Source organism: Phoxinus phoxinus (assembly GCF_949152265.1).
Source record: "Phoxinus phoxinus genome assembly, chromosome: 18".
Classification (NCBI taxonomy): domain Eukaryota; kingdom Metazoa; phylum Chordata; class Actinopteri; order Cypriniformes; family Leuciscidae; genus Phoxinus; species Phoxinus phoxinus.
This window is the reverse complement of record NC_136893.1, coordinates 7,758,422-7,781,790: the sequence shown is the minus strand read 5'-3', so window position 1 is coordinate 7,781,790 and position 23,369 is coordinate 7,758,422. Positions and strand designations below refer to the sequence as shown.

At 39.7% G+C, this 23,369-nt stretch overlaps 2 protein-coding genes across 4 annotated transcripts in view; both read left to right on the top strand.

Annotated features, from left to right (window-relative positions):
- Positions 1 to 23,369, top strand: part of LOC306985444 (carbohydrate sulfotransferase 11) — a 96,519-nt gene that overhangs the window by 34,983 nt on the left and 38,167 nt on the right. The window lies entirely within an intron of this gene.
- LOC306985967 (histone-lysine N-methyltransferase set-1-like) lies at positions 1,759 to 10,678 on the top strand. 2 transcript variants are annotated; one of them, XM_079588798.1, is made up of 6 exons: positions 1,759 to 1,865; positions 2,427 to 2,568; positions 4,006 to 4,192; positions 4,424 to 4,495; positions 10,221 to 10,262; positions 10,360 to 10,678. In XM_079588798.1, exons 1-5 carry the CDS (start codon positions 1,760 to 1,762, stop codon positions 10,233 to 10,235), a joined length of 522 nt encoding a protein of 173 aa, XP_079444924.1. In that variant the 5' UTR covers position 1,759; the 3' UTR covers positions 10,236 to 10,262; positions 10,360 to 10,678. The 2 variants fall into 2 exon arrangements, with proteins under 2 accessions (XP_079444924.1, XP_079444923.1); XM_079588797.1 differs by lacking the exons at positions 10,221 to 10,262; positions 10,360 to 10,678 and having other exon boundaries at positions 4,424 to 5,241.

The window sequence follows — 23,369 nt, the reverse complement described above, 5'->3', positions numbered from 1 at the left end:
TTTTATTTTGAACAAAGACACTACCAGAAAGAAACATACCGGTAGGTCTTCTTACCCAAAAAATACTATCAGAGTATCAGTGTACGTTGTCAGGTGGTATTATTGTGTGTGTGTGTGTGTGTGTGTGTGTGTGTGTGTGTGTGTGTGTGTGCGTTGGTGCGACCGGATTATGAGGACAAAAACCATGGATACATACCGACTCTATGAGGACATACCGTAACTACGAGGACAGCACTAATGTCCTCATAAGTCGAGCAGTGTAGAAAGGCTTATCAGGCTGCGCCTAACCACCTCCCGCTTTTTCTCAATATGTCCTTATAAATCCGTTGTACCCGTTTTTCAGTGTGTGCCAGTGTATGCTCAGAGTGTATAATCTCCCTCTATGTGAAAGTCGACGCTACTGCAGTATCATACACATTTCACACACCCAGACCACGCCCAAGCGCGATTCATTGGTGGAACGCTGGAATCCTCGTCAGTGATTGTCTATGTGAAATTCGACGCTAATACACCCAGACCACGCTCAAGCGCGATTCATTGGTGGAACGCTGGAATCCTCGTCAGTGATTGGCTGCTGGAATCCTCGTCAGTGATTGGCTGCATTTCACATCCGTCAAAGTCAGCGCGCCTGCGCCTCTGATCTTCTATCGCAGACGTGTGGTGTGACGGTGTGATTAATCCACTGTCTATGGATTAATCTGAAGGTTAATCATCATCATGAAAGATTAATTAGCAGAATTCGAGCGAAGTTGACGAGCTATAGTGGGAGATTTTCACTTTAAATCACGAGGAAGGTAAGTGCGTTTATTTATATATTCTACCTTTGTGGAGTTAAGTGTCATGAGTCAGACAGTTTTGAATAACGTTAGTTACATTACTTTAAACGTGGCCATTAATCGGGCTAATATAAGTCCATAAGCAGTTAAAATGGCGTCTCCAAACAACTTGAACATGCTATTCACGTTTTTTGTTTTGTTTGGTACTTAAACGAAATTCTCTTGTTGTTCATAGACACATACAAGTATTAGTATTAGTTGATGAAAGATACATCTCCATGGATGCTATGAGAGAATTAATTTACATTTTGAAATAAATCAAATCTATGTTGTCATGTCATCATGATGACTGGTAAAGTTGAGTGGATGAATTTACAGTTTAATACAGTAAGATACAGAAATCTATTAAATAAACAGAAACGAAACTAATGTAAAAGTATACTTTCATTAATGTAAAAGTATACTTTCATTAATGTAATGTTACTGTCATTAGAATGACTTGAAAAAATATTTAGTTTATTCATTTTAGGGCTGGATATTAGCAGACATTTTATGATTCAATTTTAATTCACATTCTTTCGATTCTATTTCCAATTTGATTTTACATGTATTATTTTAATGTAAATCAGGTGTAATACATGTAACATTTTCTAAAACTTTCTCTCTATAGTTAATTTTTCTAAGTAACGAGTTTAGTTAGCTTCGTTTGATCTGCGGCGCCACATTAAAGAGTGATAAAATGGTATTAAAATGGACTGAATTTGAAATCGGAGACTGTTTCTTATCATAAGTAGCAAGCCTCAAAACCTCACTTATCAACTATTTATGTGTAAAATGTTGTATTTATTGATATAGACTACAGTCTGACAATAATGTACTGTATATAAAGCATCTATCTATCTATCTAATATATATATATATATATATATATTTATATATATACACACATACTAATTATGTTGTCTGGAATGTTTTCAGTCAACATGTTAAGAAAGAAGAGAATAAAACCTGAGCAGGATGCAAAAGAACACATATTGTCGGGCAAAGACAAAGCCTTCATTGAGGGACGACAAATCAACACATTCAAAGGTAAATTGTGCACCACAAGGCAATTTGACTATGTTCAGACTGCAGGCAAATCAAATCATAAAGTAGGCATGCACTTGTAAGAATGAAAAGTAGGCCTATTGCTGGCAGTCTGGACATGATCTTTCAAATTCACACATTTTACCCTTGGGTAAGCCGCTAATTTTTTCATAAAGGTTAAGAGATGGAAAAAAAAAAACTTTAAACAATTTTTTTATTATTATTATTTTAAAATAAATACTTAACTATGTATACAGAGAATAATGTAAACATTATTCTCTGTATACATAGTTAAGTATTTATTTTTATTTTATTTGTTGTACCTAATTTGGTTACAACCAAATTCAACTAGTAGACTATATCACAGTGAAAACCAATGCTTGATTTTTTTTTTTTTTTCTTTATTTTTTTTTTTTTTTTCTTGCACCTCATATTACATTTATACATTACACAGTTTTACAGGATTTAACTCTTTAAAAGGATAGGTTGGTTAGCTGTGTAACATATAGGTGCACTTGGATTCATGTTTTATTTGTATTATTATATATTATTTTGCTCTTTTAGGGAGAGGTGTGTTTGCACTTGAGCACATTGAACCATCCACCTTTGTTGTTGAATACCGTGGGATTCTCTCTCAAAGTAAACATGTTAAAGATGTTCAAGGCAACTACTTGTTTGACTTCACATGGAATGGAACCAGTTATTGGTAAGCTGGCTGTTTCTTTTTTGGTTTATTTATTTATTTTTGGTTCATATTCAGAGCAAACTAGTTGCATGTCATTCTAATAAAAACAGTTATGATTATGATGATGATTATTATTATTACAATATAGGGCTGCACGATTTGGGGGAAATGTCATATTGCGATTGAGGTCAATATTGCAATTGGAATATGCAATTGCGATATAATAAACAAATGGTTTCATGAGTCTACTTGCTTGGATCTAAAGCAAAATGCACACACAGATTAGTGATAATTCTGAAATGTGTATTTCTCAACTCAAACTAGCAACAACAACTAAATGATTGATAACATCGAAGCCATTGATGTCTGGATATAAATTAATCCACCCCCATTAAAAACATTAATTATAGCCATCCAACATTACAGTGATTCCATCATTACAATTGAAAGCTATAATAAAAAATAAAAAAAACATTTATTAGACTTCATTAAATATAACAGCTTTTAATTTAAGTGAACTTCAAATAATCCTCACATAAACCCATAATAAATGTCATATTTACCTGTGCCCTCCCTTTCTTTCAGGTATACAGAAATTTAATAAAGTTATCAAACATAATAAATAGACTAATCCTTATTAAAGCTACATAAGTTCTTTAGTCAAGAGCAGTGAGTAATTTTCTCTGTCCCCTTTGTTCTTTGATTTACTTTACTGACAGGAAGCTTTGGCTGCTGGCCCTTTAAGAGCAGCCGCTGCTGACAGAGACGCGGATCTCACATGCGCCTCATTCTCTCACAACTCTATACGTCCATCATAAGACTGCTCTTATGTTATGAAGATACTCGACAAACGACATTTTGGCATAATTGTGTGTTATTGTTCGTTCAAGCGCGAAAGAGAACTGTATTTCTGGCGCATGTCTTTCTATGAGTCACAGTCGGACATTCAGCGAATCAGCGCGCTCTCTTTTGACTTGTCTCGCATTAATGGTTTTAAGCAATCGCATGAGAGCATTATCATGTAACACTAGCCAAAGGATGACAAAAAATAACAGATGCTGCGTTAATTGCGTACCAGCCCATTGTTTATTTTACACAAAATCGCAGCATTTTGCGTCATATAATCGCACAGGCTTGACATCGCGATTACGATTGCGATAAGATTAATCGTGCAGCACTATTACAATAGCAGATTTGCTATGGTTCTCATAACATGAGGAACTTATTAGTTAGTGATAATCAATAACATGGTTATTTTTCAACTGGGGTATTATTTTTTTACCTTAAGTGGATCATCTGACCTATTAAATTCTTAGGAAGTCAAGTTAACTTTAACCATGTGTATTTGAATATAGGTTAAATAGGCCAAGGTTAGCCTAACCCAAATGTTCAGTTAGAACCGTATGTTTCAGTGTGTGTCTATGTTTTAAGTTTCTTACTGCACTATTTTTATCACAGCATAGATGCAACAAAAGAGTACGGTGGACATTCACTTGGACGACTGGTGAATGATCCAAATTGCAAAGTCAAGACAGTCATTGTTGACGGAAGGCCACACCTGTGTCTGTTTAGTATAAGACATATCTTTCCAGATGAGGAGGTCACATACAACTATGGGGATTCCTCTTGGCCTTGGCGTTTAAGGGTGAGTCTCTTAAATAATTTATCACTGAAAGTCAACCATGTTCTGTATTTCATGAATGTTAGTTTTTTATATGATGCAGATTATTTTTTTTAAATTCTGCATGTCTGCTTTGTGCACGACGGAGCAATGAAAGGGACACTAGATATTTAGACTGATACTAGAATTAGTTGCGGTGACCAATTGGCAAACATCCTTGCCTCAGTGTTGTACCTGTCTTTCTCATAATTACAGGAATTGTGTGACGAGACATCAGTGGCTGTGACTGAATGCAGTGTGAATCCTTCCTCATCAGTGAAACAGAAAGTAAGTGAGCGCATGTTCCTTCATTGTTTTCTTCTCTTTGACACAGGCAATGTTAAGTGTAGGATGGTTGGGCACCATACTAGACTGGTTGACGTGGACTGTCGTCTTAAAGACCCTGTTGTGACGTCTCAAATTCGAGTAAAATGTACCTTGCTCGGTTCATTCATTTTCATAACTCGTGCGTTGGGGGATGGGCATGACACTGACCTGAAATGTAAGGACAGTTCTCCACTACGAGGACCGTCATGTCAGGGATAGGGTTTGAGGAAAAGATGTTGCTTTGGGTATGTGTCGGCTGCTTCTTTATTGTGGATAAGCTGTAGACCCAATATGCACACTTTTCAATCTGGATATGCTTTGTGACTTTCAGTCACAGAGATGTAAACTGTTAAGGCCCATTCACACTAACCATAACTGTGTTAGGGTCCAACCAGCAGACGGTAACGTTCTGTTTATTGTGATCGCATCTTTGACTGCCGCTTATATATTGAAGCATGTTATAGCAGAATTGATTCCGATTGGCTGTCAATTAAGCAATGTATCGCAATACAAAAATGCAACAATATATATTGTGGATAGTGACAATATGTATTGTGTATAGGACACCCAAAAATAAAAGTTACTGTTTGAGGGGAAACAATCAAGTTTACAGAGTTTTAGTGTCAATACTACATTAAACTACTATATATATATAATGCAGTGGGGGAATATTTGTGGGTCCTGATAATGCTAAATGTCTTTTGTTACCAGTGAAAAGTGGCCTTCATTAATTTAAATATATCTAGTTGGTGACAGAGTGCAAGCATATTTGTCTAAAACAAATCCATCCATCCATCTTCTTTTGCTTATCCGGGGCCATGTCGCGGGGGCAGCAGTCTAAGCAGAGATGCCCAGACTTCCCTCTCCCTAGCCACTTCCTCTAGCTCTTCCGGGGGGACACCGAGGCGTTCCCAGGCCAGCCGGGAGACAGTCTCTCCAGCGTGTCCTAGGTCTTCCCCGGGGTCTCCTCCCGGTGGGACGCGCCCGGAACACCTTCCCGGGAAGGCGTCCAGGAGCCATCCGGAACAGACACTCCACCCATTTGCATTAACCCTTTGAGCCCGACGGCATCGTCCACGACGCCACACGACTCCTCCGATAAATATTTATATTATTTGATTGATTTTCTTACCGTTTTTTTGCAGCAGAAAGCTAACGAGCTAGCCGTCACGGGGGTGTCTTTGGTGTCTTTCTAGCCTTTACAGAAGTTTTTCTATCCAGCCTGGAACTTATGCGTCCTTTTAGAGTGTTTCAGCAATAAATCCAAACGCTTATATCCAAGTTTTATCCACTTGATGTCCATAATTTATACATTTTCTGTCATTTTTGCCGCTAGCTCGATGCTAGCTGCCATTTTGGATATCACGTGATTCTTTGCGTGAGGTTGTTGACCAATGACAGGCTGATCCGTCGTCCACGTTGGTGTGCGTCATTACGCATGAACCAAGGCTGATATTGTGGAGAGAGAGAGAGAGAGAGAGAGACGCACGGCACAGTGGTTTCGAGGGGAGAGAGAGACGCACAGAGAGACGCAAGTTTTGAAGAATACACGGAGAATAATGGATCGTCAGAGATTGAGAAACATGGATCTAAATCAAGCGCTGGCCTTTTTTGATGCCATGGAGGATGATGGATTTTCTGGAGAAGAGAGCTATTTGACTGATGAGGAACTCGATTACCAGGATGGTCTAGACACTGCTGAAGAGTAAGTTCCATTTATTTATTTACTGTAAAAGTATATAAAAAAAACGAATATTATAAAATATAAATTTTCTAAATATGTAATAATAAGTTCTGTAAAAGTAGTATTTCGTTTTCTATGTTTGTTACAGAGTAGTAAGAGTTGTGGATTACACTTTGTCTCTCAGCCATTGTTTGTATCTCTAGGTAAACTCAGACAAACAAAGGATAGTGGGGGGTTGGTCACACCTTTTAGCTGTGGAGAGAATGTCTCAAGGATGTTGTAGTGGGGGGTTGGTCACACCTTTTGGCTGGGGAGAGAGTGCTCATATTATAGCTGTGGTGGGTTGGGGGGTACAGTAGCAATCTCAGCCATTGTTATCTTATGTGAGAAATCAAATACAAAAACACTAATTGATCTGATATGTATGATCTAATATTTTGCTTTATTTGTTTTACAGTCATGATAATGAAGACACCAGCCCACCCACCCGAGCCAGACAGGAAAGCTCCCATTCTTCCGCTGAGGAGGGTCCTCCCACTTCTGCTGCAGCATCCCAGCCTTCCACTTCTGCTGCAGCATCCCAGCCTTCCACTTCTGCTGCAGCATCCCAGCCTTCCACTTCTGCTGCAGCATCCCAGCCTTCCACTTCTGCTGCAGCATCCCAGCCTTCCACTTCTGCTGCAGCATCCCAGCCTTCCACTTCTGCTGCAGCATCCCAGCCTTCCACTTCTGCTGCAGCATCCCAGCCTTCCACTTCTGCTGCAGCATCCCAGCCTTCCACTTCTGCTGCAGCATCCCAGCCTTCCACTTCTGCTGCAGCATCCCAGCCTTCCACTTCTGCTGCAGCATCGCAGCCTTCCACTTCTGCTGCAGCATCCCAGCCTTCCACTTCTGCTGCAGCATCCCAGCCTTCCACTTCTGCTGCAGCATCCCAGCCTTCCACTTCTGCTGCAGCATCCCAGCCTTCCACTTCTGCTGCAGCATCGCAGCCTTCCACTTCTGCTGCAGCATCCCAGCCTTCCACTTCTGCTGCAGCATCGCAGCCTTCCACTTCTGCTGCAGCATCCCAGCCTTCCACTTCTGCTGCAGCATCGCAGCCTTCCACTTCTGCTGCAGCATCCCAGCCTTCCACTTCTGCTGCAGCATCCCAGCCTTCCACTTCTGCTGCAGCATCCCAGCCTTCCACTTCTGCTGCAGCATCCCAGCCTTCCACTTCTGCTGCAGCATCGCAGCCTTCCACTTCTGCTGCAGCATCGCAGCCTTCCACTTCTGCTGCAGCATCGCAGCCTTCCACTTCTGCTGCAGCATCCCAGCCTTCCACTTCTGCTGCAGCATCCCAGCCTTCCACTTCTGCTGCAGCATCCCAGCCTTCCACTTCTGCTGCAGCATCCCAGCCTTCCACTTCTGCTGCAGCATCCCAGCCTTCCACTTCTGCTGCAGCATCGCAGCCTTCCACTTCTGCTGCAGCATCCCAGCCTTCCACTTCTGCTGCAGCATCGCAGCCTTCCACTTCTGCTGCAGCATCCCAGCCTTCCACTTCTGCTGCAGCATCGCAGCCTTCCACTTCTGCTGCAGCATCCCAGCCTTCCACTTCTGCTGCAGCATCCCAGCCTTCCACTTCTGCTGCAGCATCCCAGCCTTCCACTTCTGCTGCAGCATCCCAGCCTTCCACTTCTGCTGCAGCATCGCAGCCTTCCACTTCTGCTGCAGCATCGCAGCCTTCCACTTCTGCTGCAGCATCGCAGCCTTCCACTTCTGCTGCAGCATCGCAGCCTTCCACTTCTGCTGCAGCATCCCAGCCTTCCACTTCTGCTGCAGCATCCCAGCCTTCCACTTCTGCTGCAGCATCCCAGCCTTCCACTTCTGCTGCAGCATCGCAGCCTCCCACTTCTGCTGCAGCATCGCAGCCTCCCACTTCTGCTGCAGCATCCCAGCCTCCCACTTCTGCTGCAGCATCCCAGCCTCCCACTTCTGCTGCAGCATCCCAGCAGCTGCCAGGAATAGGCTAGAGGATGGATACCCGACCCAAGCCCGACGGGACCCGCCGGTACCCGACGGGCTGGGCCGGGTTCGGACAGATATTTAGAAATGATGTTCGGGTTCGGGTCGGGCTCGGTCACATCAGCGCGAAGGCATTGAACATTTTAAATTTAAAACAGGTTATAATGTAGGTAGCCAATGTGCCTGATGCTTTCACTTGATGCAAATGTTCGTTTTTGTGATTAAAAAATATGTAAAATATTACCATAACATCTGTCTTCCTGTGTGCGGAAATTTGTTTATGTAGCCGTGGCGCTGAAACGCTCATCTATTGACATTTCTGAATCTCTTCCTTTCAGTTGCTTAATAAAAGCGGGCTTTCCACACAAACAAACGTACATGTGTCATTAGTATGAGAATAAAAAAAAACGGGATTTTAACTTTCGGTCTCGGGTCGGGCTCGAACATAAATATCTGTATGCCTGTCGGGCTCGGGTCGGGTTCGGTTTACTGCTCTGTCGGACGCGGGCCGGGCTCGGACAGAAAAATTCGGCCCGATCCGCACTCTAGAATAGGCCATGAACGGCTGCAGTCACGGTCTAGAGGGAGAGCGCGGTCAAGGTCAAGATCCAGATCCAGATCCAGATCCGGCAGCTTGAGGGGTCGACAGAGTCCTGAATCCACAAGGTCGAGATCTAGATCACCTCAGCCAGCAGCCCCAACTCCATCATGGAACAGTAAGAGTCAGCCAGACATCCCTCCAGTGCCCAAAAGGTTCGTCCCAACAATAAAGCCAGGACATCATCCATATACACACCATTGGACCTTTTCAAACTTTTTGTCAGTGACAGTGCAGCAACCACTTTGTGTAATAACACATACACAGACGCTGCAAAAAAAACATTGCCACTGGCAAAAAATATTCCTGGAAAAAATTAACTGTTGAAGAATTTTTCCAATATTTAGGACTGACTTTCTTTTTTGCACTGGTGAGACTGACAAATATCCGGGACTACTGGAGGACAAACACCATTTTCAGCCAACAGTTTCCCCACTCAGTGATGGCACGTGACAGGTAGCAGGTAATTTCCTGGAACATCCACATGAGCAACCCTGATGAAGATGTCCACAACGACCGGAAGAGAGGGACACCAGCTTATGACCGGCTGTTTCGTCTGAAGCCCCTTTTAGATGACATCAAACATGCATGCAGAGCATTTTATCGCCCACGGCAGAACCTTTCAGTGGACGAGAGGATGGTGCCAACAAAGGCTCACACTGGCATGACGCAATATATGAAGGCGAAGCCAACTAAGTGGGGCTTCAAACTTTTTGTGCTGGCAGACAGCAGCATTGGGTACACTTTAGACTTTGCTGTATACACGGGGAAGTCTGTGTTTGCTTCTGGTGTAGGACTGGCATACGACTCGGTTATGTCCCTCATGAGCAAATCATTCCTAGGGAGTGGCTACAATGTGTATGTAGACAACTTCTACACAAGTCCAAAGCTATTCATGGATCTCTACAGCATGAACTTTGGAGCATGTGGCACCTACAGGGACAACAGAGACGAGGATGCCCCCGCACAACCACAAATGCCATGAACAAAAAGGATCCTAGGGGCACCATCAGGTGGATCCGTGACGGCCCTCTGGTTTTCGTTTAGTGGATGGACACTCGGGAAGTCTCTGTCTGCTCCACAATTCACCCGGCCTTCTCTGGCAACACAGTTCAGAGGAGGGTAAGAACTCAGGATGGAGGCTGGAACACCAAATCCATTCCATGCCCAACCCCGGTCACTGAATACAGCAAGAATATGGGAGGTGTTGATCTTTCTGATCAACTCATCCAATACTACTCCGTTCACCAAAAAACATTTCAGTGTAAAGTGGTCCTTTTCGTGTTACACAGGACCAGAGACTAGTTTTCCCTGTGTGCTTATCTGCTGATATTTCACATGGTCCGAAACTGTTTAGATTGTAGGGCTGGAATACATTTTAATTGTTGCTTTTTACCCCTCAGGAAAAAGCCAAATGAATCAGGATGAAACTGAGAACACCAGAGGTATTTAAACATTTGGGTATATTAAAGTTATTCCATGTATATACATATAGGTGTATAGGTATACATATGTATGTTTGTTTGTTTGTTTGTTTTACAGAGACCAAATTGAGGAGAATAGTGAAAAGGCCATGGAGCCCAAATGAAGTGAATGCTGTCATGAAACATTTCAGAGTCCATATTTCAAAGGGACACCTTGCAACAAAGGCAGAGTGTGAGCAGTGCAAGACTGCAGAGGACCCTGTTCTGAGAGAAAGAACGGCCCAAAATATAAGGGATTTCGTGAGGAACCGAGGTTTGATGTTGAAAAAGAAATCATCTTAGAGTTCTTCGAGAGATCAGTGTTGCCTTCCATTAAAGGTTGTATCAGCGATTTCAGGCCCAAAAATAGGCCCAAATATAAATGATCACATTCATCTAATTTTTCCTAACGATCCGCTAGCTGCCCGCCCCATAAGTATGCCGTCCAAAAACCGCGTCTCTGTAGGCAGCCTAGGCTCTCAGATCTGCACACAAAAGGTGGGGGTGTTGTGGTTTGAGATTTTGCGGTGATTGGTTGGAACTGTCGGTGATTGGTTGGAACACTGTTTATTTTGGTTTTGGTGGTTGGTGAAACCCATTGTTTTTGTGTGCAGATCTCAGAGCCTAGGCTGCCTACAGAGACGCGGTTTTTGGACGGCATGCTTATGGGGCGGGCAGCTAGCGGATTGTTAGGAAAGATTAGATGAATGTGATCATTTATGTTTGGGCCTGAAATCGCTGATACAACCTTTAATGTCTGTGGGTTTTGTTCTCTAAAGTGTTTTTGGGCCAGAAGAGTGTTCAAGACATCCTTTTATTTACTTTTATTAAAACACTGTTTTGAAAGAAATTTACAAATACATGCATTTACTGGAAGGCAATTTAATTTGGTTTTATTTCCAGTGTGTTGCTGTGGTCATTTTGAGGCACACTCCCTCATGCACTTTAGTCCCATAATGGTTAGAGATGTACCGATTACAATTTTGTATTGTAATCCAATTCCGATTTTTTCCGAGGTTGACCCGCCGATACCGATTTTAGCCGATTCCGATTTCATTTTTTCTAACCACTGAACAGCACACACATTTATTTTCTATATGTTTTTTTTTTTATATAAAACACCATATACTTCTACCCAAACTGAATAATAAAAACAAGTTTAAATGGGTGAATTTTCTATAAATATTTTTGAGTCATTTCATTTTCTTTTCTGACATAGCCTATTCCAGTTCTTGTTAAAACACACTAGACATGCAAATTCAGTGCATTTTTGGCACTTTTTGTGTGAAATCATATTTATTTTGCACATCAAAAAAAGTGTGCTTTCACTTTAATTGAGTGTGAGCAACGCAGCAAAAATAGACTCTGCGCTTCACTGCTGCTCACGCGACGCTCCTGCTTGTCCTGCTCCCGGTGTGATGCACTCATTGATTAACATGCACGCCGAAAAAAATACGCGCCTCTCACGCTTGCGGTGTGAAACTGACGTAATTCATGAGGTTTTCTACATGTGCGTTACGTGTGCACGTGTGATGCTGATGTTGCGCGATGTTAATCATGCGGCGCCAGAGTGCGTTTGACCGGTATATGTCAGACTGACTGGCCGATCGCCGGTCATGGCCGTTCACGTGAAAATCGTCCAATTCCGGTCCCAAGCCGATCAATCGGTGCATCTCTAATAATGGCCTTATTAGACCTCAGTTGTTGAGCCTTTTTTTTACCATTTGCAAAATAAAAATTGCCCTTTCAATTTAATTTTGTTAGTTTTTATTGGCTGTCTAGTTGCATTTCTTCATCTAATTGTCCTTTAACTAGTCTTCTATGAAGTGTAAAACTTGCTGATCTTTAATCCTTTTCTCCAACCAGGTTCATTTTGCACCACATGTGTATATGTTGGTTGATATAGCAACAGCACATTGTAGCACTATTTCCTTAGGTGTGCGTATTACTTTTACAGGTTTAGTGGCAGCAAAAAGATGCACAATCATTTGTGAATTCACTCTTTAACGTAGAATAGTTGATTTGGTTTAGTATGGTTAACTCTAATACAGGTACTCCTGCTATGTGTGGAGTTAATTGTGATGTCCATTTAAACCCAGTTTGTCCTCATAATCAAGGGTTAGTCAGGTGTTTGTGTGTGTTTGAGAGTGTGTGAGTGAGGTCCAGTTAAACCCAAAATGTCCTCATAATCAAGGGTTAGTCGGGTGTTTGAGAGTGTGTGTGTGTGAGAGAGGTCCAGTTAAATCCAAAATGTCCTCATAATCAAGGGTTAGTCAGGTGTTTGAGAGTGTGTGAGTGAGGTCCAGTTAAACCCAAAATGTCCTCATAATCAAGGGTTAGTCGGGTGTTTGAGAGTGTGTGTGTGTGTGAGAGAGAGGTCCAGTTAAATCCAAAATGTCCTCATAATCAAGGGTTAGTTAGGTGTTCGTGTGTGAGAGGTCCAGTTAAACCCAAAATGTCCTCATAATCAAGGGTTAGTCAGGTGTTTGTGTGTTTGAGTGTGTGTGTGTGAGAGGTCCAGTTAAACCCAAAATGTCCTCATAATCAAGGGTTAGTCAGGTGTTTGAGAGTGTGTGTGTGAGCGGTCCAGTTAAACCCAAAATGTCCTCATAATCAAGGGTTAGTCAGGTGTTTGTGTGTGTTTGAGAGTGTGTGTGTGAGAGGTCCAGTTAAACCCAAAATGTCCTCATAATCAAGGGTTAGTCAGGTGTTTGAGTGTGTGTGTGAGTGAAGTCCAGTTAAACCCAAAATGTCCTCATAATCAAGGGTTAGTCAGGTGTTTGAGAGTGTGTGTGTGAGAGGTCCAGTTAAACCCAAAATGTCCTCATAATCAAGGGTTAGTTAGGGTTGTGTGTGTATGCATGATTCATATGGTTACAGATGTACAGTTAAACCCAAATGGTCAGCAATGTTCATTTAGATACTAATACCAAGTCTTGAACAATCTTCTCTTTTCACATTAACAAAACCCAAACCCAATCAACTGGAAATATTTAGCTTTATTCAAAACTATCTTTAGACAAAACTTCTTAAAATCTAATGAATAAATTAAGACTGACATTCAAGGTTCAAATATGAAAAATACTTGTGGGTGAATGCATTTGTCAGTGATGGTTAAATAGTGTAAACTCCTTTTGGTTTTTTATTTTCTTAATTTTTAAAGCTAAAATATTTCCGTATTTCACTTTCCCTCTTCTCTCTTTGCTCTTCACTCACTTCACACCTGTTAAATCTCACATTACAAACTCAGGTTAGTTTTCTGAAATCTCTCTTAAAGTTTAAGCCAGTGTGAACAATTTGATGATAATTTCTTGTTTTGTTTTTCTATATGCTGGTATTGAAACAAACTTAAGTGATGTGGCACTCTCATGGGTAAAGTTAGTCCAGGTTATACCAGGTTAGTCCTCATAATTAATGGTCAGATGTGTGTGTGTATGTGAGTGATGTCCAGATAAACCAGGGTAGTCCTCATAAATCATAATTAAATCAGGAAACGCCCACTCCTGCCCTGTCCTTACAGTGCTTTAGTTTGTCAGGTCTTCATATTACCAGACTGTTTCATTAGAATTAAATTCTGAGCAGTCAGATTTTTACCCCATGCCATAAGGAGCAGTTTAATATTTTTTATTAATCTCTATGACAAAGGGAAAGGTGGGTCCCCATAAACCAGGATGGATCTTTTTAGGGGGAAAAGTCCTTATAAAGCACCCGTACCAGTATGTGTGTGTGTGTGTGTGTGTGTGTGTGTGTGTGTGTGTGTGTGTGTCACATTATATTTACAAGACATATTAGTCTCATTGTACAGATTTACGTTTAGCTTGCAATATGATCTGGGTTCATATCTGGCCCTAATTTGTGATAATTGCATTAAAAAAGTTTTTTTTATGGCTTTAGTTTTACTTTGTTATAATAATAACACTGAAGCAAACACTTTTTTTTGTCCTACAATAATTATACAACTTGATTTTGATTTCATATAAAGTAATAATTAATTAATTTAACGTAATCAATTATTAAAATAATCTTTTTTTAAATCTAAAAAGCTCATGACACCACAAGGCATAAGACTTCACATATTTAGATAAAGACGATCACAAAGTATGTTTGTTGCTTCTCGTATCCCAGTGAGAAAGAGATCAAGTGAGAGTTTAACTATAAAGTATTTATTGCTGCTTCTGTAGATGCCGCTCCAGCCTTCATCAGCTGAGTAACTCTCAGTAAAGTTGACTTTTTGGGGTTAGTGCTTCAGGAATCCCTCCGTGACTCCCTGTAAAGGCTGGCCGATGAAGAAAAACATCACATAGCTCTACAGCAGATTAAAGATCCAGCCATCTCTGTCTGCTTCAGTACACAGTCCAGCATTCCTGTCTGGCTTGTGTTCTTATTTTTCAAAGGCAAAACAAAATAAAAGGCAAAAAGTTTCAGGCGCAATAACTGCAGTCTTGTAACGACTTTAGTTTTAGAGTATTTAAAGACATCAAATTGACCTTGTTTGTAAGGAATAACGTATGTTATCCACCATAGTTCATGGCTAGCTACATTAACAAGAAATATTGGTTTAATCTAAATAATTTATTATCTTAACTGGTAACTGCTTATTGTTGCGGTGTCGAATCGTGGGAAGGGTTGAAGACAGGACGGGGATGAAGAATTCACAAACTACTTTATCAAAGGACCGAAAACCGTAGCCAAACTTAGGGGATGTTTACACGACATCTTTTTCAACTAAAACCTTAAGTTGTTTACACGACGATGGCGTTTTGGGTGCCTGAAAACGCAAACTTGAAAACAGGTTTCAAAGTGCAAGTTTTTTTAAACGGTCTGTTCCGTGTAAACAATAAAAACTTGAATCTGTGAAAACGATGACGTCATGCACGTGCGTATTACTTGTTCAGTCTATAGTTTTTCGTCGTCTGTACACGGAAAACTCGAAGGAAAAACTTCCCCTTTTTAAGCATATCGTTGTTGTTTAAACAGTTCGGGCGATCGAGTATTTTGACGATCTGAAACGCAAGTATCAAACGCGAAACGCAAGTAACTTTGTGGGCGGATCTCGGGCGCTGTTGCTATTATACCGGCGGGATAAATTACTTTTGCGCCCAACGCAAATCTAAAATGTGTTGGTCTGAAGTAGCTTCATTATTCATAGGTGTGGTTTGGGCGTAACGTGCAATAAACCAATCAGAGCGTCATCTCACATTCCCTTTCAGAGCAGGCGTGCTTGTTCCATGGTGGATTGCTATTATAACGGCAGATTTGACCGGCGCACCGGTTCATGACGGTAAAGGTGATCTCTCGCAGTCTTCAGAATTTAGTTTCCTGGTTCTTGACGGACAACCCACTTTGTCAGATGTCCTTATATACCGATGTGTCTTGCCACTATTGATCAAACAGGTTTGCTCCGTCATTACTACAATTAGCCTGAATAATTTGGGTAAATGTGTAAGATAGATTTATGCCTATTTTTCACATCTTCATGGACACCACAATGATTTCCCTCGTGTGGTAATATTTTTCCTTGCAATTATGTACGGTTTGCAAAAATTTGAACTGCTGCGTCTGTGTAGATGAGAGAAGCAAAGTGTATGCGCGTTGTGCACACGCCACATTATGGCCAAGCATGCGCCCTTAAAATATCATCTGAATAACGCGCCACTGACTTTAGACTAGGTGTTTCCTGGTCAGTGGTGGAATTGTTTTCTCAAACTGTAAAATAGCTCCAGCTAGGGAACGTTTGCGCCGGAACACGCCTCCTCTTTTCGTCAAACTGCGTTCAGACCGAATGCAATGATTGGACGAACATTTTTTGACTTCCACAGAAGATATATGTACATGTTTTAATATATAACTACTTCTATCATTGATTGCTATCAGGATGTGAATAGAGTTTCAACCAGTATAACAAAAAGTGTTTATAAAAAAATGTCCTATCCTACCTTTAAACACGATATATTATTCCATTTGGGTATATCAATCAGGCAATCTACAGTCTTATTAATCTATTCCTTGTTCCATATATATACGATACTGTACTATATAGTAGCTGTAACATCTGTAAAATAATTGCAACATGCCAATTTGAATACGAGTGTAAGACGATGACAAAAACAGATATTTTACAGTGGTGTACAGTTTTTCAGACCCCCAGTTCATCACTTGGACACTAGAAGACAAGCGTGGCAGCCAGGTTAAAAAAAAAAAAAAGTACTTCTCTCTGAATACGTCTGGAGGATGTATAAACACACTTTGCTGAAAATATATTAAGGAGCCGCTCGCCCTATCTTCTCCCTACCCTCGAGGAGGGCTGTAGGTAACAAATCAAACAGGAATCCGAGCCCCAAAACATTCCCTCCTGGAAGCATCGTCTTTCCTCACAATGGTTCCTGCTTATCTCTGCCCAAACACCTGCCATGTTGGTTCCTACTTATCTAGTGATTACAGCTGTAGCCATTTTGCAATGATTCACCGCAAAATTATTTAGAAAATAAATAAACATCCCAAACATTCAGAGACTAGAGCCCCGTTGACTGAACTGCTCTTTGAAGGTTTAGCGAGGGGGTGTGTGGGGGAAACGTGCTTTATATTAATAGCTCTTTCTCCTTTACTCGTATGTTCTCTAAGTAATTACCCTGGCACCAGTAAGAGCACTTCAAGGTGACACAGGTCCTACAGAGGGGTAGACACACATCTCTCTGATCTTTTAAATGGGGGTGCCTGGCTGATTTGGGCCAGAGATGTTTTTTTTTTTTTTGCACTGTGAACTTTTAACTATTGACGTTTCTTACATTCCTGACTGCTGGAGTTATCGATCAGGTGGAGACTTCTGCTCACATCGGCTTAATGCGGAGCTTGAAGAAAGAGAAACACACAGTAATTATTGCAACTAAAGAAGCTTATTCAACATTCTGAGAATGTTGTTCAGATGTGTATCACACTATAAGCCATTCAGACTTTCGCTCCCACTCGATCGCATTCAGTTTCGAAGCTCATCATATTTCTATTTGAAACGCTGTAGAGTGCATCATGACAAAATAATGGTCTTAGTAATCAGTGCAGCACAATTGTATTTACATATGTAGTGTAACTGCATTAAGATACAATTTTACAAATCCAACTATATGCCAAATAGAAAATGACTGTCTTTGTATGACAATGTCACATTGTATGAGTCGCATTGTAAACAAACACTAATAATATTGAATGTGCAGTCAATTCAGTAATTCATGTTATATAGAAGCCACTGCTTGTATACAACAAAGGTTAATGAATAAGATATTCACACACACACACACAAAAAGATAATAATAGCCGTTGATGGTGTAATTATTATTATTATAATTATTATTATACCCATAATTTTTTTTATATTATTGTATTATGTTAATAACAATAAATTATGTTTATATTATTGTATAATTACTATAATATAATAATTATAACTACTATTATAAAATTATTATTTTATAATAACAATAATCATAATAATTATTAGTTGGCTATTATTGTAAATGTATAAGCAGGTTAATGAACTCAGAAAAATAACTGAATAATAATAATAATAAATATAATTATTATTTTTATCATACACATGAAATATACATATTATTTCTTATTTTATTTCTAACAACAAATTCTATGTATATTTATTATTAAATAACAATTATTATTATAATCTTGGTTGTTGTTGTTATTGTAAATATATTGTAAGGACAATTGTTATAATTAAGAAACATAATAATAAATTATGATGATTATTATTATGTGACTACGACTATTAAACAGTGGTGTCTTATTTAACTTTTGCTGCCTTAATGTAATAGTGATTCCACCATGCGTAAGGGCGATTTCAGCCCCTAAACACCCTTACCCATGGTAAAATCACCCTGCATGTGACGTGAAAATGAGAAAATATATTATATATAGCCTTTTAGACTCAATTATGGCAAGTTTTGACTTTTACACAGATTATATTATAAAACCATGAACATCCTGAATAAGGATATGTTTAGCTGACGGCCCATAACAGAGACATAAGTCAAGGTTCTTGTCCATAATAAGTAACCTATTAAATTTCAATGGCTGTGTCAGCTATTACCGTTCCTCATGTAATATTTATCTGAGCGTCGACTGAGCTGACTGGAGAACTGCTGGTGTTGTGCTGAACTGGAAATATGAAGTGCTTTCCCCCAAAACCATAGCGATTTAGTAAGAGCGACAGGTGAAAGAGGAAGTAGTCGTGATTGCGTTCACATGGGATGACTCCAGGGCTGTTTTTATAATGCATACGCTGCAGTGCGATGAAGATCTCCATGTTCTTGGCATATTCCCACATTGGTTGAGAAGATCCACCTCAGTCCTGTCGGACTGCCGCTGGTTTCCCTGCTCAGGTTTTCCTGAAGTTAACACTGCCCCCTGGTGTTCAAACACCATTTCTTGCTTACACATCTGCCCCCTTCCCTATAAAAACCTTTACAGAAAAAATCTGATGCTCTGAAAAAAAAAAAAAAAAAACACCCCGAGACCACAGACACACATTTTAGTATGAGATAAGATTGCATTTTGGTGTGGCGTGCCACGGATCAGCATTTCTTGCTAGGATTTCGCTGGATCAGCTGCGCTCAGATTTGTGCTGCGGGAGCCTTCGGTTATCAATTACTTAAAAGCGTTGAGAAAGTTTTCCCAGAACATTCCCTCTTGATTGCGACATCATAATCAGGAACGCTGCTTCCACAAAGGGACCAATTAAAAGTCGCTGCCTTGATGCGTTCAGCCAGCCAGCGATTAGCGAATCAACATGTAATCTGGAAAACTTCCGCTTGAGCGATTCGTGTCGGTCAGCAAAGTGCCTTCGACTGAGGAAATCTTTTGCAACTCTAATCTTGTCAGGCCGAGAGCGGGAAAGGTGTTTAGTGTTTACAGTTTACAGAGACGAATCCGTTTTTTCTATAGAAAAGCGCGAGATAAGCACGATGATGTCGTTTTAAAGTACATAGAGGGCTTAAACTGACATATTGATGTATTACGGGAGGATAAGACAGCAGCTGCTAACTCTTTGCGAGCTGCCGCTACAATTCATTTAACGCTAAACACCTTAATTGATGAGTAGGAGTTTCTATTTCAAAGCACGCCAGAAAAATCTTCACTCGTTAGGAGAATTAAAACGTGTTTCGAGTCGATTCAACAGGTGTCTGAGGGGAAATATGCAAGGTTTTCGTAGGTTTACCTCAATGTAGGTTTGAAATGCTTAAGTAGTCTCGTGTTTTACTGCGGTGTTTTGGTTCGGTTTATGAGGACGTCTCTAATGAGCGTAAAGCCATAGCCACCATCTGTTTCAAACGTGCAAGACTTCTCATCCGCTGGAAATCTCCATGGCTCCCTAGTTAAAACATCACAGGGAAACTGTTAAGGGTGTCACATTTGTTCAGGAGAAATGTTTGTGATTTTCATCCAGTGCCAAAGCTTTTAAAGACCACCACTGCGAGGAAGCGGTTTGCATATCTCTTCATTTGACACATCTAATTTGGGCTCAATTATCTCACTCAAGCAAAATGAAACCTAGACGCTTTTCTTCTTCTTCTTTTTTTTTCCCACCCCTGTTCGTAGACATCATGGGTAATGAGCTGGACCAAGGGTGCAAGGAGGACCACATCCAAACATGAGACTCATAAACCAACAACAACAATTACTGTTTGGATCTTTCATAATGGTCTCATCAGTCGGCTTCTGTCCTGTGTTTGTGTGTGTGCGCGTAATTAATTCTAGTATTTTTCTTGTCTGTTTGTCGTCGTTGACTGTGTCTTTGCCAGCGCTCAAATTAGATTCTTGTGCCTGCCTTCAAAATCAATTAATGTTGTCCTGAAACTTTGGAAACTGGGGAAAAACAGACATCAAAGTCAAATGTTAGACGTGGTGACGGATGTTCTCGAATGAAAGTGGAACTTAAATCGATGCCCAGCATGAAAGCATGAACAATTAACACTTGGATTTAATTATATCTTCATCTTTATATTAATGTTTCATTTCAGAGAAGATCAATTATTTCTGTAATGAATCATTAGAGATGCTTGTTAAAGTGTTAAACTTTGGTGTAATAACTTGTCTTGCATTGTTTGCGCTGTAGACGTGTCAATCATGCACACGTTGAGGAAGGGACCAGAATATCGTAGAGACTTGAGGGGGTGTTTGGTTTGACTTCAACTGGCAAGCGACACAGCAATCTTCAGAACAACGTATATACGTAAATGATATGTAGGCTATATTTCACTTCATCTTCTTCTCAGCTAACAACCAACAACACTGCAGCTTTGTGATGGCAAGTTTTGCACAGATTGACATTTTTTTGTTACAACACTTCAGAACAAAATTAATTATTCACTAGAGTACGAAAGTGGGATAAGTAAGTTTATTGGTAACACTTTAGTTTAGGGTCTAATTCTCACTATAGTTGCTTATTAGCATGCATATCACTAGGATATTGGCTGTTTATTATTTATAAAGCACATATTAATGCCTTATTCTGCAAGACCATATTCTACATCCCTTAATACTCCCAATACCCTAAACTTAACAACTACTAACTATTAATAAGCAGTAATTAGGAGTTAATTGAGGCAAAAGTCACAGTTAACTAATTGTTAATAGTTAGTTAATAATGAGAATTGGACCCTAAACTAAAGTGTGACCGGTTTATTGGATCTTGTCTTTGTGTTTTCCATAGTTTTTGCACAGATATAGTATTTATTTAATTTTATTACTATGCTTCAGAACATTATAAGAAAGAGGGATACGTCATTTCAATTCATCTTACAAACAGTAATTGTGGAGAACAGGAGTTGTGATGGGAAGTTTTGCACAGATAAACTTTTTGTTTTGTTTTATGTTATGATGTTATTTTATTTATTTATTTATTTATTTATTTATTTATTTATTTATTTATTTATTTGTTTGTTTGTTTGTTTGTTTATTTATTTATTTATTTTCGCTTCACTTTTACTTTTATTTGTTTGTTTGTTTGTTTGTTTGTTTGTTTGTTTATTTGTTTGTTTTATTTATTTGTTTATAGTTTAGTTTAGATTTAATTTGAATTACATTACATTGCTTCAGAACATCATTAATTAGTGCTTGTGTTTTCCACAGCTCTGCTTGATAACTTCCCACAACACCCTAGAATTGTGATAACACTTAAGAACAACATTACTTATTCACAAGTTTAAGAAAGAGGGGTAAGTTATTTGATTTGATCCACAGCCCTGCCTGAAAACCCGGATGCCTGAACAGTAACCGCACCACAAACTAGCCTAACACGTCCGCAGCGAATTCACGAGATGGAAGCAGCACTTTTCTGATTCATTTGTGAAATTATGTATTCATGGGTTTCTCTTCTGAAATGGCATTTTCCAAACAGAAAGCAGCTCCCTGTCAGCCTTGAGTGCTTTGTGGAATTGTTTAATTGGTTTGCGCTTTCGTTCAATTGATTGCAGGATTTGAGGGAGAGTGTTGTGATGCGGGCTAAAAGCTCCAGGACAGTGTGGAGAGATGAATTGTGGGACATAAAAGAAAAGGTCAGCGGCTCTGGTATAAAGGGCACTGCTCACAGTGTATTAGAATGGAATAATTGACAGATATGCTTGTTAGCTAGTTTTATATAAGAACACACCCTGATAATTGAAAACAGCATTGAAAAGCATGTGTTTAATGTACTGCATTCTGTTTTCTTTTATTTACTGTTCAGGCGTTTAAATATGAGGGTACATAAACTAGATTTGTTGACTGGCACTCAAACTGCAATTCAAATTTGAATTTTGGGAAGTAGAATTAAAATGAATTGAGATTCAAAGAAATGCATATAACTATTTTGGATGGATGGATGGATGGATGGATGGATGGATGGATGGATGGATGGATGGATGGATGGATGGATGGATGGATGGATGGATGGATGGATGGATGGATGGATGGATGGATGGATGGATGGATGGATGGATGGATGGATGGATGGATGGATGGATGGATGGATGGATGGATGGATGGATGGATGGATGGATGGATGGATGGATGGATGGATGGATGGATGGATGGATGGATGGATGGATGGATGGATGGATGGATGGATGGATGGATGGATGGATGATGAGCTTTCATCTTGATTCTAAGTTTTCACCTTGGCTGCGTCTTGATCTTCGTAGGTTTTGATCTTCGTAGGTTTTCTCTTTATTGACTTCAATGTTTGGATAGGTACAGAGGAACTAAGAGCTACCAGCCGCGGCCTTCATCAAACTCTTTTGTATGCACAGGAAATTCACATTTTTGAAAATGTTTCCTCATTATTTAAACATTCGCATCTGTTTTCACAATGGGTGGCACTTAAAGATAATGAAGCCTAATAAGCCTTTAATGCTGGTTTTAATGCATTCACAAAGAGAACACAAAAGAACAGATGGCGGGTTCTAAATCCACATCTCGCACCCAGAACCTTTGGTGCTGTCTGTGTGTGTGTACGCGAGTGCATGTGTGTAATATCTGTATTTAAAACACCCAGCGTGCAGATGCAGCATCCTTTATCCCTACTGATGGAATGCTCCGGTTTGCCCTGAAACACGCCATTCAAACATTCAAAAGAGGAAATGTGTTTTACAACTCAAAAGTTCAAGGAGAATGAGATGTGAGAGCGGCAACAGAGGGGACGATTTTCATTAGAATAAACATAAAATGTGGTCTATTCCTCACACAAATATTTGTATGCATTTTTTTAAATAATAAAACAATTTCCAGATCAAATTTTAATAATTACTTCAGGCTTTGTATTATGTGCAACATTTTTTAATTATTTAATTATTTTAATTATTATTGTTAGTAGTAGTAGTAGTAGTAGTAGTTGTAATGGTTAATTTTTTATTTCCATTATAATTATACAGTGTACATTTTATATATAATATAGTTTTGTCATATGCATTCTTTTATTTTATTATTATAATAATAAAATGTTACCCTAGTTGGTAACACTTTATAATAACTGCACGCTATGAATCATTAGTTAAGCATTAGTAAATAGTTAATTTGTCATTTATATTATAAAGCATTAATAGACAT

Coding starts and splice junctions, on each gene's coding strand:
- LOC306985967 (XM_079588797.1), top strand. CDS start 1,760: ATGTTAAGAAAGAAGAGAATAAAACCTGAGCAGGATGCAAAAGAACAC. Junction 1,866..2,426: donor ACAAATCAACACATTCAAAG/GTAAATTGTGCA, acceptor TTGCTCTTTTAG/GGAGAGGTGTGTTTGCACTT. Junction 4,193..4,423: donor CTTGGCCTTGGCGTTTAAGG/GTGAGTCTCTTA, acceptor TCATAATTACAG/GAATTGTGTGACGAGACATC.